Source organism: Gambusia affinis, linkage group LG10, assembly GCF_019740435.1.
Source record: "Gambusia affinis linkage group LG10, SWU_Gaff_1.0, whole genome shotgun sequence".
Taxonomy (NCBI): domain Eukaryota; kingdom Metazoa; phylum Chordata; class Actinopteri; order Cyprinodontiformes; family Poeciliidae; genus Gambusia; species Gambusia affinis.
The window spans coordinates 5,224,935-5,245,857 of NC_057877.1; the positions used below are offsets into that span (position 1 = coordinate 5,224,935).

The 20,923-nt window shown below is 39.3% G+C and overlaps 3 protein-coding genes across 7 annotated transcripts in view; all 3 read right to left on the reverse strand.

The window, feature by feature from the left end:
* The window catches only part of herc2 (HECT and RLD domain containing E3 ubiquitin protein ligase 2), a 74,782-nt gene that overhangs the window by 50,332 nt on the left and 3,527 nt on the right, over positions 1-20,923 (reverse strand). For all 4 annotated transcript variants that reach the window (XM_044128861.1, XM_044128864.1, XM_044128862.1 and 1 more), the window contains exons 3-10: positions 18,464-18,557; positions 18,233-18,364; positions 15,036-15,258; positions 13,259-13,359; positions 10,595-10,736; positions 9,963-10,067; positions 9,694-9,865; positions 8,019-8,192 (exon numbers count right to left, since the gene is read on the reverse strand). In XM_044128861.1, coding sequence (XP_043984796.1) covers positions 8,019-8,192; positions 9,694-9,865; positions 9,963-10,067; positions 10,595-10,736; positions 13,259-13,359; positions 15,036-15,258; positions 18,233-18,364; positions 18,464-18,557 — 1,143 coding nt within the window. The remainder of the gene's footprint in view (positions 1-8,018; positions 8,193-9,693; positions 9,866-9,962; positions 10,068-10,594; positions 10,737-13,258; positions 13,360-15,035; positions 15,259-18,232; positions 18,365-18,463; positions 18,558-20,923) is intronic.
* LOC122838312 (trichohyalin-like) lies at positions 348-2,298 on the reverse strand. The gene is made up of 2 exons (XM_044128867.1): positions 863-2,298; positions 348-808 (listed from the first exon to the last, which is right to left on the reverse strand). Exons 1-2 carry the CDS (start codon positions 2,276-2,278, stop codon positions 611-613), a joined length of 1,614 nt encoding a protein of 537 aa, XP_043984802.1. The 5' UTR covers positions 2,279-2,298; the 3' UTR covers positions 348-610.
* Positions 4,542-7,128, reverse strand: LOC122838311 (interactor of constitutive active ROPs 5-like). 2 transcript variants are annotated; one of them, XM_044128866.1, is made up of 2 exons: positions 5,131-7,128; positions 4,542-5,076 (listed from the first exon to the last, which is right to left on the reverse strand). In XM_044128866.1, the coding sequence occupies exons 1-2, from the start codon at positions 6,745-6,747 to the stop codon at positions 4,879-4,881; spliced, it is 1,815 nt and encodes a 604-aa protein (XP_043984801.1). In that variant the 5' UTR covers positions 6,748-7,128; the 3' UTR covers positions 4,542-4,878. The 2 variants fall into 2 exon arrangements, with proteins under 2 accessions (XP_043984801.1, XP_043984800.1); XM_044128865.1 differs by having other exon boundaries at positions 4,542-7,128.

Consider the following 20,923-nt stretch of genomic DNA (forward strand, 5'->3'; position numbering starts at 1 on the left):
ATCTACATCTAGATTTAGCTAGATCTAGATATATCTACATCTAGATTTAGCTAGATCTAGATATATCTAGATCTAGATTTAGCTAGATCTAGATATCTTTATCTACATCTAGATTTAGCTAGATCTATCTATCTTTATCTATATATATCTAGATATATCTATCTTTATCTATATATATCTAGATATATCTATCTTTATCTATATATATATATATATATATATATATATATATAGATATATATATATATATAGATATATATCTGAGCCGTTTGCCGCTAAATTTTACAAGTTTAACAATAAAACGACACATTATTGTTTGTAGTTTCTTAAAATCCTTTGGGGGCGATTTGCAGCGACCAACAGACCTGACCGACATGTTTTTGGAGATGTGGGGGGAAACCGGAGCACCCGGGGAAAACCCACGCAAACACGGGGAGAACATGCAAACTCCACCGTGCTGCCCACCTTTTTTCCAATTGGGTTGGGAAAGGATCCATTTTATACTTTGTCAATGGGGAAAAACTTTTTAAATTTGGTCTTGATGGAGCGTGGCATGGCGCCCCGTTCACAGAGGCTGCGACCTCCACTTGTTCGATTCATCGGTTCCTCTCTAAATATTAATATCGTCTTTACCCTTCTGTTTCTTTTTTGGCTTCTTCAGTCGCAGCATGTTTCGAAGCTTTTGCCAAAACGAAGTTTTAGATTTTCCCTTTTTATCGTCCTTCATTGGTTTAGTGTCAGGATGGTCCAAATTCTCCAGGACGCTTTCTCCAGCAATCTTGGTCTCTTTTGAGGTCCCTGGAGAAACCTTACCAGGCTGCTCTGGTAAGGTTTCTCCAGAGAGTTCCTCCTCCGAAGAAACCTGTGGACTCAAGACTTTAATCAGTTCAACTTGGCGTTGTAAGTCTTCCTCCTCTTGGAAAACGTCAACATCTGTTTGTTGGAAATCTTCTTCATCCGTCAGTGTGTCGGCCAGCAGCAATTCCTCTCTTACTCTTTCCAGATCTTTTTTCACAGTGATGATCTCCTCCTGGTATTTTTCTGCCTGATGTTTCAAAGCAGTGACTTCTGTATCATAGCGAGATTTTAGCTCCACGTACAAACCGTTCATCTTCTCCAACTCAGCCTGGGCACTTCTTTCCCTGTCTAGCAGCAATTGAACCTCTTTTCGTGTTTTGTCTAGGAGGACAGCGTTCTCAGCTCTTGTATTTTCGAGAAGCACTTTGTCCTCCTCTGTTTTTTCCATACGTCTCTCTCTCTCCTGGATTATTTCCAAATTAAGTTTTTCAACTTGGTGTTGCAGCTCTGAATATTGCCTTTCAAGGATAATCTTTTCTTGCTTTTCTTTGGAAAGAGCCGCTTCCTCCTGCTCCATCTTCTGCCGGTATCGTTCCCTGTCTCGTTTCAATCGAGAAACATTGCTGTCGTATTCGCATTTAAGCTCGTTGTATGAACGTTTAACATGAAATAATTCTTCCTCCAAACGTTTTTTGCCGTCTTGCAGGAAGAGTGTCTCTTTTCTCCATTTTTCCTGGAAGACGGCGTTCTCAGCTCTCATGGTTTGAATAAATTCAGCGTCCTCCTCCGATTTCTTCAAACGCGTCTTTCTCTCCTGACTAATCTGAAAAATAAGTTTTTCAACTCGATCTTCCAGCGCAGAATAATTTATTTTGTGGATCAGATTTTCTCTCTTTTCTTTGGAAAGAGCGTTTTCCACCTGCTCTATCTCCTCCTGGTATCTTTCCACGTCCTCGGTCAGTTCAAAAATATCACTTCCATATTTATATTGGAGTTCATCATATGAAATCCTGAGCTGAGTCAATTCGTCCTGCAATAGTTTCTCGGTGTCTTGAATGCATGTGATCTTTTGTGACTTTTGTTCCTGACTCAGCTGCTCTTCGTTAAACGTTTGGGTCTCGCCCTCCTGCCTCACAAGAGCATTGTCTCCTTCATACTTGGAGCTCTGCTCCTCATAGTAAGTCTCCAGTTCTTCCAGTTCCTCTTGGAGGGCCTTACTTTTGGCTTTCTCCTCTTGAATTTCAGATATGAATGCTTCCTGGCTGAGGAGGTGGGCCACCCTTAAATCCACATATACTTGTTGTAAATGCTTCATCTCCATGTCTTTTACATCCTGGTATGCCTGGGAAGCAATGATAACAGCTTTAACCACTTCTGGATCGCTGTATCTTTCTAATCTGTCTAGTTCGCTCCTTGCATTTTCGGCCTGGCTGATAAGCATTTCTTTAACATCCGTCTGCCTGTTTAAATGGACTTTCATTTCTTCCAACTCCTCCTCCAGGCGGGCCAGTCTCTGGTTTTCTTCAAACCTTCTGGCTCTCCACTTCCAGAAGGTGGTTCAGTCGTTGGATTTCCTTGTGTAAGTTTCTCGGTGTCTGCCTTGGTGGTTGTCCTGGAATTCCCTTCTCCAGTGGGATCCCATCGTCTCACTCTGGTATCTTGGCGAATGATGAGACATTTTCTCGTAAATACAATCGCTAAAATCGTCGTTCGGTAAACTTCTTGAAAGGGCTTTGCGCACGTCTGAACTGGTCAGTGATATGGCAAGCAATGAAAAATATGCAGAATTGTGTTGCATACAGTTCTGCAGTTGATGACATCACAGCCTGCATCGCCAGTGACATCACAGAGTCTTCCATTGCTGGCGGTGTGACATCATTCCACCACCAAATATCTCACTCTTTATTCTTGTTTACATTCAAAATAGTCCATGATTCACTTGTTTTTATCCCAAATATCAGGGCATCAAACTCATTTCCATTTGGGCCAGATAAAAAAATCTGGATGTCCTTAAAGGGTCTGTTGGGCCAGAACGTATTGATAAAAACCAATTCAGTTGTTAAAATATCAATAAATAGGTGTTTCAGCATTCAGTAAGTGTTACTTAAAATAACATAATATTGAACATCTTTTCACACTAATCAGTCCGTCCAGGATTGTTTTTGTGGTTCTCTGCAATCGACATCACAGAGTTTGTGGTGCAAATTTAGAAATATTTGTAATTCGTTAGGAATTTTTACGATATTTCAGCTAATATATGATGTTAAATGTGACCTTTTATTAATTGCTCTATCAGTCATGGACTATAACTCGACATCAAGTCAGGCTGAAACAGCAGTCACTTGAACCCAAATGGTTTTGGCAAATTTTGAGAAAAAAATGTTGCTAAAATCAGAAAAAAATGTGGGGATCTGTTAATTTTTGAGTGAATTTTGCAGTTATTTGTGAAAAACTGGAGGAGCCTATTGCTATAATTTGGAGTCTAGAGGGTTCAAAATTCAAAATTTTTAAACAGTCTCTATGCGTCCGCCAATTTTGGTGAGTTTTTGAATATGATAAAGCCCCCAAAATGGCACCCAAAGAGGGGGGCAGAATCGTAATAATAAGAAACAGTACAATAACAATAGCGCTTTGCTGCGAAGGCCTAATAAATTAAAAAATAGTGAGAGACAGAACTAAGGATCTGGTAACGACAAGTGCTTCGGAGAATCTACACAGAATGCATACAAACATACTGCACTGCAAAACCATGAAATCTTAGCTAGTAATTTTGCTCTAATCTCCAGTGCAAATATCTTAGGACACTTGAAATAAGAAAACTAACTTACAAGTAACTTTTCAGCATGATGTAGGAGCTTGTTTTAAATAAATAGTTCCGTAATATTGAAGAAAAACTACTAGTTCTTTTGGGAGATTATTTCACTTATAACAAGACATTTTTCAATCAAGTTTATTTATGTAGTACATTTCAGCAGCAAGTCAGATCAAACCCCTTCACACAAAAAACACAAGCTCACAAAGTTATAAATAAAACACCATACGATGATGTAAAACGATGATCTACATCTAAATTTAGCTAGATCTAGATATATCTACATCTAGATTTAGCTAGATCTAGATATATCTACATCTAGATTTAGCTAGATCTAGATATATCTACATCTAGATTTAGCTAGATCTAGATATATCTAGATCTAGATTTAGCTAGATCTAGATATATCTAGATCTAGATTTAGCTAGATCTAGATATATCTACTTCTAGATTTAGCTAGATCTAGATATATCTACATCTAGATTTAGCTAGATCTAGATATATCTACATCTAGATTTAGCTAGATCTAGATATATCTACATCTAGATTTAGCTAGATCTAGATATCTTTATCTACATCTAGATTTAGCTAGATCTAGATATCTTTATCTACATCTAGATTTAGCTAGATATATCTATCTTTATCTATATATATCTAGATATATCTATCTTTATCTATATATATCTAGATATATCTATCTTTATCTATATATATCTAGATATATCTATCTTTATCTATATATATCTAGATATATCTATCTTTATCTATATATATATAGATATATCTATCTTTATCTATATATATCTAGATATATCTATCTTTATCTATATATATATAGATATATCTATCTTTATCTATATATATATAGATATATATATATATATAGATATATATATATATATATATATAGATATATATCTGAGCCGTTTGCCGCTAAATTTTACAAGTTTAACAATAAAACGACACATTATTGTTTGTAGTTTCTTAAAATCTTTTGGGGGCGATTTGCAGCGACCAACAGACCTGACCGACATGTTTTTGGAGATGTGGGGGGAAACCGGAGCACCCGGGGAAAACCCACGCAAACACGGGGAGAACATGCAAACTCCACCGTGCTGCCCACCTTTTTTCCAATTGGGTTGGGAAAGGATCCATTTTATACTTTGTCAATGGGGAAAAACTTTTTAAATTTGGTCTTGATGGAGCGTGGCATGGCGCCCCGTTCACAGAGGCTGCGACCTCCACTTGTTCGATTCATCGGTTCCTCTCTAAATATTAATATCGTCTTTACCCTTCTGTTTCTTTTTTGGCTTCTTCAGTCGCAGCATGTTTCGAAGCTTTTGCCAAAACGAAGTTTTAGATTTTCCCTTTTTATCGTCCTTCATTGGTTTAGTGTCAGGATGGTCCAAATTCTCCAGGACGCTTTCTCCAGCAATCTTGGTCTCTTTTGAGGTCCCTGGAGAAACCTTACCAGGCTGCTCTGATAAGGTTTCTCCAGAGAGTTCCTCCTCCGAAGAAACCTGTGGACTCAAGACTTTAATCAGTTCAACTTGGCGTTGTAAGTCTTCCTCCTCTTGGAAAACGTCAACATCTGTTTGTTGGAAATCTTCTTCATCCGTCAGTGTGTCGGCCAGCAGCAATTCCTCTCTTACTCTTTCCAGATCTTTTTTCACAGTGATGATCTCCTCCTGGTATTTTTCTGCCTGATGTTTCAAAGCAGTGACTTCTGTATCATAGCGAGATTTTAGCTCCACGTACAAACCGTTCATCTTCTCCAACTCAGCCTGGGCACTTCTTTCCCTGTCTAGCAGCAATTGAACCTCTTTTCGTGTTTTGTCTAGGAGGACAGCGTTCTCAGCTCTTGTATTTTCGAGAAGCACTTTGTCCTCCTCTGTTTTTTCCATACGTCTCTCTCTCTCCTGGATTATTTCCAAATTAAGTTTTTCAACTTGGTGTTGCAGCTCTGAATATTGCCTTTCAAGGATAATCTTTTCTTGCTTTTCTTTGGAAAGAGCCGCTTCCTCCTGCTCCATCTTCTGCCGGTATCGTTCCCTGTCTCGTTTCAATCGAGAAACATTGCTGTCGTATTCGCATTTAAGCTCGTTGTATGAACGTTTAACATAAAATAATTCTTCCTCCAAACGTTTTTTGCCGTCTTGCAGGAAGAGTGTCTCTTTTCTCCATTTTTCCTGGAAGACGGCGTTCTCAGCTCTCATGGTTTGAATAAATTCAGCGTCCTCCTCCGATTTCTTCAAACGCGTCTTTCTCTCCTGACTAATCTGAAAAATAAGTTTTTCAACTCGATCTTCCAGCGCAGAATAATTTATTTTGTGGATCAGATTTTCTCTCTTTTCTTTGGAAAGAGCGTTTTCCACCTGCTCTATCTCCTCCTGGTATCTTTCCACGTCCTCGGTCAGTTCAAAAATATCACTTCCATACTTATATTGGAGTTCATCATATGAAATCTTGAGCTGAGTCAATTCGTCCTGCAATAGTTTCTCGGTGTCTTGAATGCATGTGATCTTTTGTGACTTTTGTTCCTCACTCAGCTGCTCTTCGTTAAACGTTTGGGTCTCGCCCTCCTGCCTCACAAGAGCATTGTCTCCTTCATACTTGGAGCTCTGCTCCTCATAGTAAGTCTCCAGTTCTTCCAGTTCCTCTTGGAGGGCCTTACTTTTGGCTTTCTCCTCTTGAATTTCAGATACGAATGCTTCCTGGCTGAGGAGGTGGGCCACCCTTAAATCCACATATACTTGTTGTAAATGCTTCATCTCCATGTCTTTTACATCCTGGTATGCCTGGGAAGCAATGATAACAGCTTTAACCACTTCTGGATCGCTGTATCTTTCTAATCTGTCTAGTTCGCTCCTTGCATTTTCGGCCTGGCTGATAAGCATTTCTTTAACATCCGTCTGCCTGTTTAAATGGACTTTCATTTCTTCCAACTCCTCCTCCAGGCGGGCCAGTCTTCGGTTTTCTTCAAACCTTCTGGCTCTCTCCACTTCCAGAAGGTGGTTCAGTCGTTGGATTTCCTTGTGTAAGTTTCTCGGGTGTCTGCCTTGGTGGTTGTCCTGGACTTCCCTTCTCCAGTGGGATCCCATCGTCTCACTCTGGTATCTTGGCGAATGATGAGACATTTTCTCGTAAATACAATCGCTAAAATCGTCGTTCGGTAAACTTCTTGAAAGGGCTTTGCGCACGTCTGAACTGATCAGTGATATGGCAAGCAATGAAAAATATGCAGAATTGTGTTGCACACAGTTCTGCAGTTGATGACATCACAGCCTGCATCGCCAGTGACATCACAGAGTCTTCCATTGCTGGCGGTGTGACATCATTCCACCACCAAATATCTCACTCTTTATTCTTGTTTACATTCAAAATAGTCCATGATTCACTTGTTTTTATCCCAAATATCAGGGCATCAAACTCATTTCCATTTGGGCCAGATAAAAAAATCTGGATGTCCTTAAAGGGTCTGTTGGGCCAGAACGTATTGATAAAAACCAATTCAGTTGTTAAAATATCAATAAATAGGTGTTTCAGCATTCAGTAAGTGTTACTTAAAATAACATAATATTGAACATCCTTTCACACTAATCAGACCGTCCAGGATTGTTTTTGTGGTTCTCTGCAATCGACATCACAGATTTTGTGGTGCAAATTTAGAAATATTTGTAATTCGTTAGGAATTTTTACGATATTTCAGCTAATATATGATGTTAAATGTGACCTTTTATTAATTGCTCTATCAGTCATGGACTATAACTCGACATCAAGTCAGGCTGAAACAGCAGTCACTTGAACCCAAATGGTGTTGGCAAATTTTGAGAAAAAAATGTTGCTAAAATCAGAAAAAAATGTGGGGATCTGTTCATTTTTGTGTGAATTTTGCAGCTATTTGTGAAAAACTAGGGGAGCCTATTGCTATAATTTGGAGTCTAGAGGGTTCAAAATTCAAAATTTTTAAACAGTCTCTATGCATCTGACAATTTTGGTGAGTTTTTGAATATGATAAAGCCCCCAAAATGGCACCCAAAGAGGGGGGCAGAATCGTAATAATAAGAAACAGTACAATAACAATAGCGCTTTGCTGCGAAGGCCTAATAAATTAAAAAATAGTGAGAGACAGAACTAAGGATCTGGTAACGACAAGTGCTTCGGAGAATCTACACAGAATGCATACAAACATACTGCACTGCAAAACCATGAAATCTTAGCTAGTAATTTTGCTCTAATCTCCTCAACTAGGGGGAAGAAACACTGGAATCTCACTAAATACACGAACCACTAATGAATTTAATGCATTTCACCAAATCAGAAAAGCTTCATAAATCTAAATTAATGCGTCATCATGTTCATGAAAGATGACGTCTTATGTATTGATAAGAAAAAAAGGAGCCATCACCTTATGTGAGGAGGGGGAGTTGCAGTGCGGGGGGCTGTAAGGAGAAGCCAAGCGGTCCAGGTGAGCCATGAGCACTACAGCCGTTTGCTGAAGGTCAATGGCGAGGTCATTGTCCTGAGGTAAGGTCAGGTACCGCAAGAAACTCTCGTTGGGGGTGAGCGGCGCCGTCAGGATCTAGAAATTATATTTAGTGGAAAGAACCAGTTACAGCTCCAAATCCCAATATCGTTGAACGGTATTGAAAATAAACTTTAGAAAAGCTGAAAAGCAATTCCAGACCCAGCATGACCCAAGAACGGAAGCTCAAACGTAGCCTTCCTGTTATCTACTCAAAGTTTAAATCTGTTTTCTTACATTTCTCTGGTTCCCTTAACTTCATTTTTTTAAAACTACTTTATAGAACAAAACTGAACTTTGAGTCTTTTTCATTTTAACACTATCTGCTAGTGTTGAAATGATTAACTAAATTAACTTGGTTAATTATTGAAATAAATAACTAACTTAATAATCAATTAATTGTAAACTGGAGTATATAAACCCTAAGAAAGGAAAGTTGTGAAACAACAACACAGTTCAAGCAGCAATTAAACCAAAACTGTACAAAAATACATACATTTTGCATTTAAGATAAAAAAACAAAACAACCTTCTTTGTCTGTAAATAAGTGTTACACAGAACTTTTAAAGTTGAATTTTTAGCTTCACTTTGTCCAAAAAACAAAGAAAAAAATAACCCAGATAATTAGACTGTTTTATTTTATAGTTGCAGATTAATTTTTTGCTACAAATGATTACGTGTTCATTAAAGGAATGCTATAATGTTGCACTTTAGGCAATATTCATTTTCTTATTCAAAAAAGCAGTTGAATTTGCTCAATTGCATATATTAATGTATTTCTACTGTGTGAAAAAAGGCTTATGTGGTTAAATAAAAAAATTTACAAAATGTGCCATTTTTTTAATCTGATTATCAATTAATCATCAGAATAATCAGTGGGAATCGATTATTCTGTGTATTCTGGTCATAATCGCGTACAAAACTGTGTTTTTTTTCTTTGTTTGTTTATGGAACAGATTAATATGATCTGCTTTGGAGAAAATTTGTATTTTTTTTATTTCTGAATGGTCAATTGCCATTCAAGGCCATTCAAGCTTAACGATGTTGGATTCTGTTCACCAGCCCATTTATCTGTGGAGCTCTAATCTCAAGAACCGACACATAAAATTAAGAGTTACTTTTTCCTTTATTTGAATTTCCCATGGTATCCAAACGTTTTTCAAAATTTGGAGGTTTAATTATGTTTCTCAACCTTTTGTGGGCCAGCGTCCCCCGGTTCATTATCCAGGTCCCTCTCCGCCCCCCATCAAAGAAATTGCAGGCTACTTTGACCTGAAGATTATTTTATTGTTAATATTAATATCACTATTGTTGATGTTTTGATTTTTATGGTTGTTTCTGTATTTATTGTCAAAATTCATTTTCCAGAGAAAAAAAAAAAAGCAACATGAATAAAAATCATCTGTACAGGCGTCTACGAAAAATGCAACGAATGGAAATTCAAGTTAAAAGTAGTAGGCCTATCAGCAGCTAATCAGAGTGGAAAAAAATATATATTCTTGTTCTATGCAGTTTTCTGAAACGCTAATCTAAATGCTGGTTTGGATTTTCTTCTTACCTCAGCATCCTCCTCAGGAAGCGGCTCCTCCTTGCTGCTGTGTATGTTGTGAAAGCGCTGCAGCAGAGGCAGGAGAGGAGCGCTGGTTCCCTGGGTGGAGCGCTCATTGTCCATCTCTCTGGTGCCGTTTTCCCATAAACGCAACAGGAGCAGAACGGCGGACAGCAGCTGGCTGGAGCGGCACAGAGAGACACCGGGAAGCGATTCAGCGTGGCAGATGAGAAGAAGAGTGAAATCAGGTCATGGGGGGGGAGGGCGTGTGGTGTTACCTGAGCGTCCCCCTCTGCACAGCCAGCTCCAGCAGGATGGCCAATGCGAGGTGCTCGTCCTGAAGAGGAATGTTACCTTTGACGCTGGCGCTCCCATGGACGTCACTGATCCCAAAACATACAAGACTTTTATTAACTACATGCGAGTGACATGACAAATAATAAAAGAACCAAGAATGAAAAAAAAAAAATAAACAAAAAAAAAGGATAAAATGTAAATCATAACAGCAAAGAAGTTGCTATGTTTTTAAGATCGGTCATTTTACTTTGAAGATATTCAGTCAGTTTTACTTAAAGGGGCGGTATTATGCATTTCCCAGGGACACAGTCGTTTTACAACATAATAAACTGTTACCTTCAGCTGTTACAAAAATGTTATACATATCAAATATGGCTGAGTCGTGGACTGAAGCTAGTAATCCCCCTTCCTCCCTCATCCATCAGCTGCTTGCAGTTAAATAGTTCTCGAACAGTTTTCCATAGCTTAAAGCAAATATAAATTCAGCTTTTTGTGGGCCGTTCTGATTGGAAACTCAAAACGCTACTAGAAGAGGAACAGCAGAAAATGTGTAATTCTCTATAGAATAAGCAGATGCTAAGAAGAGAGGCTTTAAAAAAAAAAAAAACACAACCTTAGAAATTTTGTGGCCCTCTCGACGACTTCCAGCCACACAGAAGATACTGTCCCCTCGTCAAACAGGGTGGCCTCAGGAAGGGCCCGCAGAGCGTCCAGCGACTCCTGGAGAAGCTCACTGCAGAGGTCTGCATCGTCTCCTGCAGAAACCACAAACGTTTTGTGATATAATTTACTGTGGAGACATGGATAAATATTTATATACATCTGTAGCTTGTTAGTAAGTATGTAGAGAAGCATATATATATATATTTGCATTTTTATAGTGCGTACAATTGGACATACAAGGGTCACGCTTTCAATTAATAAAGAATAACCATCATTGGACTCTAGATGAAATCCTATATGCCACTACTTTTTATTATTAACTATAACAGTATCTTGAATAGTGAGTGTGTGCAGTCCCATAGTAATTTGACTGGGACAAAAAAAAGTAGTGTGCTTGTTGAGAAAATTTTAAATCTTTTGTTGTTCTCACTACGTATTCCAGAATTACTGCTGAACTGAGAGCCATAGGTTTAACGATGTGTGTGTGTGTGTGTGTGTGTGTGTTAGTTTCTCTCATGTTACAGGAAGAAGAAGCCGCCCCTTCGTTCCCACCCAGTCCCTGCAGACGAAGCAGCTCTCAGCCTAACACATGAAACAACAGCGTCTCATCTCATCTCACAAAGCTAACAATGAGAGGTGGAAATGAAGGCCGTGACCTTTTGTTCAAAGGATATCGAGTGAATTCAACATGTTGATTTAACAGAGTTTGGGTGTTGAGGGGGGGTCTTTTAAAATCACTAGAAAAATGAGTTGATGATCTAATTGTTTTTTTTTTAATTGTAGGGCTACCACTGGTTAACCATAAGGAAGTCTGAAAAGTGATATGAAGGCAGCGGTTCTCAATTCCAGCCCTCAGGCCCCCCTGCTCTGCTTTTAGATGTGCCTCCATTTCACAACAGCTGATCCAAATGATTGCATTACCTCTTCTGCAGGCATCAAGTACTGCAGAAGCCTGTTAATCACCCACATATTCAATCCAGGTGAGTGGCAGCAGGGAAACACCTAAAACATGCAGGGCAGGGGGGGCCTGAGGACTGGAATTGAGAAACACCGTATTACGGAGAAGTGATGAAGCCTGCTCATGTCCTTCAGCCTCAGCCAATCACCTTCCAGCCAATGTGAACGCCTCAAATTGGAGCGTACCACCATAATTTATAGAAAACATACAGTTCAGCTCAGACGTTTACAGGCTCTCGTTGGAATCCATGCTTTCACACCCGATAGTCCGGTAGACTCAGTTTGATTCGCGACCAAAATTGCAACGCTTGTTGCATTTTCAGCAGGTGCGCTTCGTTTTCACGCCGCACTGCGTCAAACGGTCCAAACTCTTTGGAAAACCTGTTCAGCTCCTCACCTGTGGTGGCGCTGCGTCAAGATCTACTGAAGAAAATGAAATAAAAACCTCTGAAGAAGACATGAGCGCAACTTCCTTCTTCAAGCACCGTGAATAAAAATGGAGCGGAGTCAGATTTTAGCAGTTGTAGGATTTCTCTTCAGTCTTTGGCAAAAAGAGTACAAGCAATTTCTCCCAATAGCGATACACGCACACATTTGATTACATTTACCCACAATGCATTGCGCTATAGCTTTTAAGACATCAGAGTTTGATTGCACATTCTGACCTCCCCAAACAAACAAGACTTTCTAGACAAACTAACCAGAGTTGGATTAAAATGGACCAAACAGGCTGGTGTGAATCTACCCTTAGATTCACCTGGAGCTTTTAAAAGCAAGAACTGGGCGCACATATTTAACTTTAATTCAGTCTATACAGGGTCAAAAATTACATCTGTAATGGATAGTGAGCTATTTAAAATAAATTGTCTAAATAATTTACATTTGTAGACTATTTAAAGTAAATTATTCAAAGGGAATTTTCTAAATTAAGAGTTGTTTATGGATGTTTGTCTGTTTTGATTAGCATTGTTGGTGGTTTATATTTTGTTTTGTTTAATGGTATTTGCACTTTGTAAGGTTTTGGGGGGTTTTATTGCATGTACCTCATGGGCTGCCGTAGTTAATGAGGGCAGGCTCTATGGTAGAATCATTGTGCCAATGAATGACTTGAACTTTCGAGATGTTTGGCACAAAGAAATCAACACTTAGTGTTTCCCAGTGAAAGCAGCGACGTACGTGTTGTTTTGTTGTTTGTATTGTAAATTTATGATTTGTATTCTAATATTTGTATATGTTTTAGTTTTCACTGGGACTGAGGTAACTGTGACGATCATGGGGAATTTTCATCAAAGAAAATAAATTCACCTGTCGAGACTGGCTGAGTAATTCAAGTGCTGGGGAGCTGCTACAACATTCTTCTTCCATGTTTCTTCATAGATTACAACAGGATTAATGGGAACAAACCCAGTTTGCCTTTTAACCAATGAGTCAGTCATAAAACAGCTCTAAATTCATACATATTGTCTTCCACCATTTATTCAGCAAGCAGCAACAACAAACTGAGGTCAGATCATGTTATTATGAAATATGTCTGTTTACTCTCCAGTGATTTGTCACTTATTAGCAGCTGCTCAGTGAAGCTTCTTCAACCTGGTGACGGCAGAAATGTTCCCCGCCACAGAAGAACGGAGCCCCGTCCCCCCCGAGGAGTTCTTACCTGACCGCCACGCCCGGCGCAGGAAAGCAAAGGCGAAGGAGAGCGCCGCCCTGGAGCCGACTCGGGCCAGGCCTTCCACACCTTTACTGGCAGGACGAGAACTTGAATAAAGACAGGAGATGGAGAGACAAAATGACTCTAGTTTCACCACAAACTGGGGAAAACATGATCTTTTACAATATTCTGATTAAACCGTTTCAGCCTTTGGGTTCTTCGGGGATACATTTATCAGTTTTATAGCACGTCATAAAGATGGGGAGCTTATTAAGGTCACCTTTAAATAACAGCAAAAAAGAGGGACAAATACTGTGGCTTTGCTTCATTATGAGGTTCAGAATTAGAGAAAGCGGAGAAAAGCAGAGTCGCTCTGCTATTAATCTCGGGAGCTTTTTGTGTCACATGAGTAGTCACAAGAAAGTACTTGTTTGTTTTTCTTCAATGTGATGGATTTAATTTAGGAGTTCATGTTTTGCTTCTGGGTAGTAGCCACATCTGTACCCACTATTAAAAACAGACATTGACAAAGGTCTTTTCTACTTCATTTAAAATTGAGGTAAAATCTAAACATTTAGCGAGAATTTGGAAAGAAACAAAGCAGATTTAAACATTTAAAATCAGAAGCTTCCACAAAAAGTGCACAGCATTAAGCTGAAGCTCAACTCAGGGTCACTGTGTTGCATGGAAACTTACAGAACATGTAATGTGTCTTGGTGAAGAAATCCTGAATGCAACGACTGTAACAGAGAGGTTCCAACCTGACCCCAGGTGGCGGCTTGTGCTTTGTTTTTTTGCCTTTGTGTTTTAATGGTCGCTATAAGACTCCCTAACAAACTTCAACTCCTAATATCTGCTGATTTAGTGCGATGTGAGTTTGCGTTTTACATGGGCAGGCTTGAAAACCCAAGGCCAAATTTCTATGAGCATAGCTTGCAAAACCTTTGATCTAATGAATTTGGGTTTTAATAGTAAAGGAAAGACTCTACTTGCTGCTGCAGCTTCTGGTCTGTCAGTGTGTCACTAGTCACTGCATCTAATGACTTTCAACATAAAGTGCTAAGTTTAAAAGTTAAGAAATGTGGACTAATAATCCAGTTAAACCCTGTACATTACAAACCTCATCAACAAGTCATATATAAAAAAAGAGAGAGAGCACACAAGCTAACATTAGCCTAGCACTTCACCAAACTGCCTAGTTTAAAATATGGACACCAGGAACAAATAGTGAGGTTTTTTTTTTTTTAAAGACTGTAGCTTTGTGTGTTGCATTAAATATATAGCCTGAAACCAATATGGAAGCTGCATGTTGTCAAAACACTACAGGAGCTTTAGAGAAGCGCAGAAACTCCAGCAGGGACAAAATACCTGTCTGTCACAATAAATGAAAAGAGAGTTAAGTAAATTAAGTGCTAGGAGGTCAAAATGCGAATACAGAGCATGTAATATAGAAGATGTAGTCCATAAGGCATCATTTTAAATCCAACATCTGTATTCTATGTAGTCAGTGTTAACACCCTACAAGTAATTAATTAATATTCACAAATTCCTTCCATTATTTTTGTTTTGTTTTGTTTTCAGCTCTGGTCCAAACCATTTAGAAATTTGATCCCCCCCAACTCAATGAGAACCGTAAATTATCCCAGAATGTCATGGGGATGGGAGATTAGCTTCAGTAATGGACCACTACATAAAAATAAACCCAAAATAAGAATAAAGTTTCTTTCATTCATCTAATCTATTTATTTGGGACCAAGCATCCACTGGTCTTTATGAGGTGTACCTCTTATTGTCAGTAGCAGGCAGAGGCTGGCTGGGGGGCATCTTCCAGCGGACCTTGTACTTCTCCTCCATCATGCTGTGGCTGAGAGAGATGAGGTAGCGCTCAAGGATGACCAACCGCTGGCGCAGGCGCTGGGCGGACAGGGTGTTTTTGGCCATCTGGGCAGAGAGTTTCTGCTGGTCCTCGACCAGAACCAGCAGACAGTCTTTGAGCTCTGTCTCATCTGAGCATGCAAGAAAGGAAACATTAGAGGGAAAAACAAAACAACAACAAAAAACAAAACAAAACACAGCAACAGCAACACACCAACAGAATAATCAATGTTGCCCTTTCTTTCAACAGAAACTTTTACACGCCCACCGTGCAGGACAGCACAGGAAGATGAGATGCTCCAATATAGCGTGGCTGAAATCTACTTAAGCCCTATGTAAGCTAAACTGACTGAGGTCGCAAGAGATTCACTAAAGTCATCTGTTCTGATGTCCGGACATATAGCAAAACTATACTCTGCTGAGACACAGATAACTTTCCCTGTTATAGTCAGAGTAAAGACAGGACGAATGCAGTGGCTTGAAAACTACACACACCACTTGATCTTTTTCACATTACAAATAAGGCTTCGCAATCACAAATATTAAGGATGAACTTTTTTCACTACTGACACCAATATCTGAGGTTTAGCATCGATCGATACCGATCCGATACAGAAAAACTGCGCTGAATTGACTTTAAATGTTTATTTTTTTTTAATAAACACAGACATAAATGTACTGAATTACACATTTTTTTGATAAATCTGCACCAGTGCAGCAAACATAAATACAAACATTCTTTCAAATGGTTTAGACAGTTTAGCAATTAGTAATTATAAATATAGCATAAAATAAATAATAGAGCATGACGTCGCTTACAGCTCTACACATAGAACTAGACTGAATGGATCGGGCACATCACCACTGATAACGATAGAATTTTTGCCAATACCAGGACCGATACAAATAACATCAGACTGATGCATCTCTAATAAACATCACTGAGATTATGTTACACTACTTACAAATTAGGAGGCTAATGAAGGTAACTGGTCACACTGGGTTTAATTTAAGGGTATCAGAGTGAAGAGGGGTGAATGCATCACACTTTTAGTAAGAGTATTTTTAAAGAAAAATTTTGAAAACGGTGCGTTCCTGCTACTTCACAACTATGCACTACTGTGTTTTGGTCTGTCTGGCCTGTCATGGTAGCACATTGTGACGTACGATAAATTGTCCCAGTAATTATTGCAATAAACGATAATATTGTAATTTTGAGACAATTTTCAAGTAATTATATTGATAACGGTAAAATAAAGCAAGGTAGCCTTCTTAAAGACCAATAAACTTTAGTTTTCTGCCGAATCCTCCGCACTGGAATAGGCAGGTATTTTAAATATCCAAAATAAAACCCAACAACCAAAATCCTAAAGTAAATGGATTATAATGTCTGTAAACAAAATTGCTCTTCAAAAAAATAAAAACAGAAATTATCGAACTTATTCATTTATCAGGCGATTAATTGACTCATTGCGGCAGGCTTTGGTCGATCAAATAAAATCCCAATAAAACGCACGCTGTAACTGGACGAAATGTTAAAGTTCAATCGGCGCGAATACTTTCAGAAGGCACTGCATGTCCGTTGCTGATCTGATTTCAATACGAGGGGCTTAGATGGGAGCCGCATCTGCCGACACAAACATGTTTCACATATCTGAGCACACAATGAGAGAGCAGGAAGTGTGGCATTTGAACTACAGGCATCGATAACGGAGCGCTGATGGATCCGGTTACACTCGCTGCAATATCAGACTTAGGCGCAGTCAATAAAATGACAAACAGCCATATGGCTACTAATAAACCCCCTCGCTCTCTGGGCAGGCAGACAAGGCCGTCTGCGCCCCTCGGCAACGGTTATCTCCTCTATCCAAAAAACCGTCCCGCCCAGTTCCTCGAATAAACACACACTCGCCTCCACCCCCTCCCCATCTGGAGTCTGCCGTAGGGCCCGCTAAGACTACCCTCTGCAGGGTAAAAATAACCACTCGGAACGGCAGAGTGCAAGTTGTCATTTCAGAGTTTCCACGAGCAACGCGCAAGCAAAACACACGCTCATCAGCAAAGCCAGACAGATAAACAGAGAGAGGCGGTGGTGTGTTGAAATGGCGAGCATGCTCTGGATGTGGTCGACATTTAGGTGTTGTGAAACGAGTCGTGGTCAGCAGGGTATCTATTACCCCACTCGGAATCAGGAAGGCCTAAAAACAACGAGATGCTCAGCGGGGAAACGGGACCGATTGGAAACAGAAGTCACAGTCATCATCATCCAACTCCAGGGTTTGCTCTTCATCACAGGTGTCAAACTCAAGGCCCGTGGGCCAAATCTGACCCGACATAGCTTTCTAGACTCTTGACTAAACACCAAGTGTGCTTAAATGTTATTTTATCAATCAAATCAATGCACTACTTAAGCAAATCAATGCAGTTTTTAGCTGTTTATCAATCAGTCTACACCAGTTTCTTGAGAATTATCATGGAAATTCACACACACAAAAAAAATTAACAAATCCCCACACTATTTTGTGCTAATGCATATTTTTCTCAAAAATTATCAAAAACTTTCTTACTTGTACTAAACAAGATTTGGCCCAAAGTGAAAATGAGTTGAACAGCCCTGCTCTGCATGTAACTGACCGTAGCACACCACCACGGCAAAAATAAAAGCCACCAATTTAGCCTGCATTTGTGAAATGAGTTTAAATATCACGAAATGTTCAAATTTACTTTGTTCTGAAAAAAAAGAATAAACACCGCCAGCTCCTGCCTGTTTGGCTGCGATGCTGGTTACGGCGCGCTGCGCTGGTTTCAGGAGCGAAGTAAAACTAGAGGTGAGAGTCTGAAGTAGAAGGAGGAAGAGGAAGAAGCGAAGGTAACCTCAGGAAGTCCAAATAGGATGCATTTTAAATTGAAGCCTGCGAGAACCTGATGGGAACATAATGTTGCATTTGAAAGACAGCAACGTTGTTAATATGGTTTGGCCATCATGCGTAATGTTTGATACGCTTTGAAGGCTGTCCAATCAGCAGCGTTATGTCGCACCCACCCATCAGTTTCTAGGAAATCCTAGAAGAAATCTTGAAAGAAAAAAAACAAAAACATTTCTACCTGGCTGCCGTCCCCAATCCCAGGTCTCGATGATGGCGTGATGAGCGGACGTCGGCGTCTCCTCCTCTTCTTTCTTCTCTTTATCGCCGGGCTCATCTTTCTTCTGACCGCCAAAACAATCAGTGCAATCTTCTAGAATGTCCAAAATTATTGATAATGATGAGAAACAAACGCAGACGGCATTTATACGTAAACAAGAGCCGATCTGGCCCCAACGTGACGGAGCAATACCTGTGTGAGCCGATTCTTCCCCGTTGAAAGTTATTTCTTCATCTTTCACCATCTCATTCCACATCTCACTCAGTCCTTCAGCAGAGAAAGCCCGCTACCAAAGGTGGAGAGGTAATACAAAAATTTTAAAATATATTAAATATTAAAAAGAGAAGAAAAAAAAAGCATCACATAAATAGGCAAACATGCAAAGAAGAGTTCCTGGACAATAAATTGACAGCAATTATTGCGATAAACGATAATATTGTCGCTTGGAGACTGTTTTCAACCAATATACTTTTAATAGCATAATAAAGCAAGCTTGTCTTCTCAAAGGCCAATAGACTTTATTTTTGTAAGGAACATTCTACACTGGAACTTGAAGACATTTTAAATATCCAAAATAAAAGACAAAAACCAAAAACAATGAATAAAAACTACAGACAACCAAACATTATGATGTTTCTATAGATTATATTGCCCTTGAAAAGATATTAATCATCAGAATGGACATTATTTAAATTTATCACGTGGTTAATTGATTGCTTACTGCGACAGGTTAAAGTATGAATAATTTACTGCCAACTTTAAAGCTGTCACTTATTTCATGTTTGCGTCACAACTAGAATTTCTCGACGTTACAACATAACGGCTGGAGATGAACCCAGAAATGTGACGGTGTCTGGAGTCAGATGATTTTTATCCGTTTGGTCCTGACTGAGGGCTGCACAGTGGTGCAGTTGGTAGAGCTGTTGCCTTGCAGCAAGAAGGTCCTGGGTTCGATTCCTGGCCCGGGGTCTTTCTGCATGGAGTTTGCATGTTCTCCCTGTGCATGGTGGGTTCTCTCCGGGTTCTCCGGCTTCCTCCCACAGTCCAAAAGCATGACTGTCAGGTTAATTGGTCTCTCTAAATTCTCCCTAAGTGTGAGTGGTTGTGTGTGAATGGTTGTTTGTCCTGTTTTCTGTGTTTCCCTACGACAGACTGGTGACCTGTCCAGGGTGAAACCCGCCTCTCGCCCGGAACGTAGCTGGAGAGGAACCAGCAACCCTCCCGACCCCATTAGGGACAAGGGTGAATAGAAAATGGATGGATGGATGGATGGATGGATGGATGGATGGTCCTGACTGGTGAGAAACCCGGCAGAAACGTCAAAATTATTTAAAAGTTTTATGACCAACAGTTTATCCTGACAAGTCGGTGAGAAAGAGCAGGACTTTTCATAGGTAACAGAAAGGCTGCATGCATTACGGAAAGATTTCTGTACTTCATTGCGTTTAGCTCTTAAGCTGTGAGTAAGCGGACATGTCACTGTAAGAAAAGTTGTCGACATTTTGGAAATCTCAATAAACGTGAGGATCTACGTTTTTTATCTCTTGAAACAGCTTCAAATCACGACTCTGTACTTATTTCAAATATTAAAACTGCGTGTCAAAGCTGGTATTGCTACACAAACACAGATTCTGTCCCTTTGGCAAATAATGACATAGCGAGTTGAAATGTTAATATTACTGGAAAATATTTAAGACAAATCAAACTGAACTACTGTAATTATTGGCAGCTCACACCTATAGAACTACAGAAATCAGAAACTGACTACAATATTCTGATTTACTGAAATATTCAATGTTTGATTTAAACAAATAAAAGAAAACAACTTATTCTGCAATACTCAAAATTCCGACACTCTTAAAATTTTGTCACCTTTTATTTCTTTTGCAAGAGGATTAAATAGATCCATATAGTCTTTCTAAGCGAAGGGAACACAATGTTACGTCGCTCCAACATTCAAGCAAGTGGACAAACAGCTGAGGAGAGTTTAAGAAATCCCGTCTGACATTTGGACTCCGGTACTCGATTGGTTTAGGTGTTGGTTTGCATGAGCCGCCAGTCAGCGCTACATTCGAAGGAGCTAACTTCCTGCAAGTCAAAAATGTCGACATTCAACGAGACAAATTCCCAACACTTGTCTGCATAGCGAAGACGGCTGTGAAGAAAACGTATTGTCCTTCCGACCGTTTTGTTCAAAAGTGGAATCTACACTTATTGGCCACCCCGTTAAAAAAAAACAACCTAGCAAAACCGCTTCAAACAAATCTCATTTTTTATTATGACGACACATGGAAAAGCACAGACTTATTAAATTGGTAGAAAAAAAATAAATAAATAATCTACCATGTAAAAAAAATAATTGTTTTTAGAAAAATCTCTAGTAACACTTTTGCTATGATCCTTATGAATTTGACGATTATGGCTTACAGATTAAAAAATAATAATAATTCATACTGTACCTAAATTTGAATATTGTGAAAATTAAATATTATAAAAAACTTCTTGCGTAACACCCTAATCAATTAGAGTCAGAGTTTCAGACAGTATGGCAACAAGTCATTTAATAACAGATAATTAAACCTCTCACAATAACAAGTTTTGCTGGATGATAAATTGTCCCAGAAATGCCTGCGATATTATCGTTTACAATTC